The following is a 3,506-nucleotide window of genomic DNA, read 5'->3' as shown; positions in this document are numbered from 1 at the left end:
GCGCCAGTTAAACCAACACAAATTGCATTGCTATTTGAGTGGGGTGCTGTTCATTGTTCAACATACTAAGTTGTTTCGTCACTACTTGACTGGGAAGTTTACATAGTGTTATATTTAAGCTGCTCAATTGACTATGTTTTGTACAGTGTAGCTCAGTTAAATCATGGATTCTTTGGTACTTGATAAAACTCCCTAAAGTTGCAACCTTTTTTTATATAGATTTTAGAACACTGGACATATGCTCAATTAGATGTTCTTTGCAGTATCGGAGCTATGATGCTTGCCTACATCAGCATGTATATATTTCATGATTGCCATACGCTAACAGAACATCTGGGAAATGAGACGCTGTCCTGTAGGCTGTGTTGCTTACCTACTTGTCAGTGATCTTTTGTATCAGACACGATAGTGTCAATGTGAAAATCTTCATGTATGGAAGACTATATAGTTTGATTGGGCTCAGCAATCTTCGAATAACTCAGCAGCTCAAGAGGCTCCTTTGAAAGGAAACCAGTTATCCATATCACTTCCAGCATATGTTTAATTTGATTTCATACTTGATCATTACGTTTGCTGCTTAGAGAACTTGTTCTATATTTATTTAAGCCACACAGGATCCTCTTGCAAGGAATATAAATGTTGGCTAATAAAGTGTTCTGTTACTTTGGGATGAATGTTGTGCATTAAGCCATGGCCATAGACAATTTTTTTTACCCCTTTTTTGCTGACTTGACTTTTCCTGGCCTTTTGCGGCATGGACAAGCAGCGAAATGACGTGCAAGAATCAGCCATATAACAAAATCTCAACCATCTGGATACTTACACTATATAGCCCACATAGGTTTCTATTCTTGAGTAATGTTAATAGTTCCTCTCTTTCCTATTTGTAGATTACCAAGATTTTTCTTCCAGAGAATTCTGACATGTTCATGCCTTTATTTCTTGTCGTTTCTAAAAATGTAGCAAAATTATTACATAAGTAAAGCTACCTTTGTCTATAACCCTGTAAGTTTTTAAATATGTTGATTAGTCTACTTCTAGGCAGGGTCTATGCGTCAAACGGATGAGCTTTGGATTGACAAGTATAAACCACTCTCATCGGGAGAGCTTGCTGTTCACAAAAAGAAGGTTGGTCACTTTTCTGTTGTAGCTACATATATACTCCCTCCGTCCCATAATATAAGAGCGTTTTTGACACTACACTAGTGCAAAAAACGCTCTTATATTATGGGACGGAGGGAGTATATATTATGATATGCATATTGTCTATATCATTGGTTTTATTTCATTCTGTGATGGACCTGCTTGGTTTAATCTCTTAAGGTACTGCACCATCTGTAAATATATTTTTGCATTAAGCGTCCTGGCTTTCAAAACCTTTGTACTGCATCAGGGTGTTGATGTATGAATTGAAGTTGTTCATAGTTGAGTTTCACCGTGCGTAAAACCAAGGTTTATGAGTCGAGTTGCTGTCGTACTTACTCATAGACTATCTGTGACTAGTCTCATCTGCTACTGGATTAGTCAAATACTGGCCTTGCATTAGACTTGCTACAAATGCGACAACTACTAGCCTATGCTACACAATTTGGAGGAGGGAGGCAAAATTACATGGCTACATGCTGAATCAGAAGCACAGTATCTTGATATCAGATTGCCAGAGGCACATGTAAACAATTACTTGCTGAATCAGAGTCCACAAGCTAATCACAATTTCATATGAAGATAAACTACACAACTAACACATGTACATGCTGCTCATACTAGATACTAATCATCTAACTATTTGCTAGTCAGCTGCACACTAGATAGTACCTACACAGCGAGGCGTGAGAGGCAGGAGAGGAGCGCAGAGCAGAGCAGGAGGAAGGAGAGGAGGGGGTTCACTTATCTGAGGCCTGAGCTTGGTGGCGGTGACAACCTTCAGTCGCCCCTACGGTGGGCAGCGGCTTGACCTGAGGAAGACAGGGAGCTAGGGTTGATCCGGGCTCGCTAGGAGGTGTATCTCCTTCAGGATGGGCTTGATCTGATGTGAGCTCAATCTGATAATGGGCTGTTGTACACTGAGTTGCGCAACGTTACCCTTGACCAGTCGACTAATCACTCACTTTTCCAACCAGTTGAGTTGAGACCCTTGTATTGACTCATAGACCAGTAGAGTGATTCTCAATCATTGCGATAGAGTAACTTTTACAGAAGTACAGATTTGATGTAAAAACTATCACACAACTACAGATTTAAGGACCAATTTCACAGAACTACAGATTTCGGGTATTTTATATTAAATCATTATGGGTTTAACCACACACCCAGTTTCCTATCCAATCTGACTGCCCGGACCCATTATGATTTCTTTCAGCAGCAATGTACCCATGTTGTGTCCAGAAATTTTTCTGAACAATCAATGCAGTGAAGATATTGCTCAATTTTGGTGTTAAAGATTGTGCATATGCTGCTTTGAATATGGTATGGATGGCTCAGTGAAGATATTGCTCAATTTTGGTGTTAAAGATTGTGCATATGCTGCTTTGGATATGGTATGGACGGCTCAGTGAAGATATTGCTCAAATTTTTACCATGCCGACAGCAGGAGTATGTGTGGGGTTAGTGGTCCAGAGGGGTTTCTCGTGCATCGCTACCGAGAGGCTGCATGATGGCCCCTGTGTTGTCAGGTCAGATGGGAAAATTTGGCGCATGGTTGATCCTATAGCTAGATACAAAATGCCCTGCACATGTGATTATGTGAATTTGACCCTCAAAAACAGTTTTGTGATAATCTGTACATTAAACAGTAGTTTATAAAATGAGCAGGAACTTTCTATGCGTAATATTCATTTGTCTCCTTGTAGGTTGAAGATGTAAAGAACTGGTTGGAAGAAAAGCTGAAGGCACCAAAGGTGATTGTTCTTTGAATGCACTGAATAGGAAAAAAATTCCAACTTAGTGGAATATGTTTAGGATAATCTGCATATTCACCGAGGTCATGATATATTAACTCTATGAGATGGGTTAGGATAATCAGAAGATAAGCTACTGCAAACCAGATGGGACTATTCTTCTGTTATTTCCACTTACAGTTCTCAAATTGGCATTGATTGCTTTTATCAGTACCTAGAACGGTCACTGATTAGTATTTTCTGGGGGCATGTAGAATGCACTTGCATCCTTGAGGTGTACCAGTGCACTAGGCCATAAAAAAACACCTAAAAGTCACAAAAAATTCTGACATTAACAGATTAACTAGTGGCATAAAGATAATACACACATATCCAAACTTGGTTCACAATTTCATTAACGAAGAGGACGATGAGGCTATTAATAGTACCAATTCACATCTAGCATCAATATATCGTTGTGGCACTATTCACAGACCAATTTGTCCTTTTTGTTTCTTGAGTTGTGTGTGAAATTTAAATTCTAAAAATTTATGAAATGGTATGTACATGCTGTTAATTTCTTTTAGATTTTGTAAATGCTTTTTGAAGTTTAAACTGGAGGCCTAGTGC

At 39.0% G+C, this 3,506-nt stretch overlaps 1 protein-coding gene across 3 annotated transcripts in view; it reads left to right on the top strand.

Annotated features, from left to right (window-relative positions):
* Positions 1 to 3,506, top strand: part of LOC123085199 (cell cycle checkpoint protein RAD17) — an 11,696-nt gene that overhangs the window by 1,385 nt on the left and 6,805 nt on the right. For 2 of the 3 annotated variants that reach the window (XM_044506805.1, XM_044506806.1), the window contains 2 exons: positions 1,042 to 1,128; positions 2,850 to 2,897. In XM_044506805.1, coding sequence (XP_044362740.1) covers positions 1,042 to 1,128; positions 2,850 to 2,897 — 135 coding nt within the window. The remainder of the gene's footprint in view (positions 1 to 1,041; positions 1,129 to 2,849; positions 2,898 to 3,506) is intronic. The other variant, XM_044506804.1, reaches the window with a different exon arrangement.

This window comes from Triticum aestivum, chromosome 4A (genome assembly GCF_018294505.1).
Source record: "Triticum aestivum cultivar Chinese Spring chromosome 4A, IWGSC CS RefSeq v2.1, whole genome shotgun sequence".
NCBI classification, from domain to species: Eukaryota; Viridiplantae; Streptophyta; class Magnoliopsida; order Poales; family Poaceae; genus Triticum; species Triticum aestivum.
Note: the sequence above shows the minus strand (reverse complement) of the source record. Positions and strands in the feature narration are given on the sequence as shown.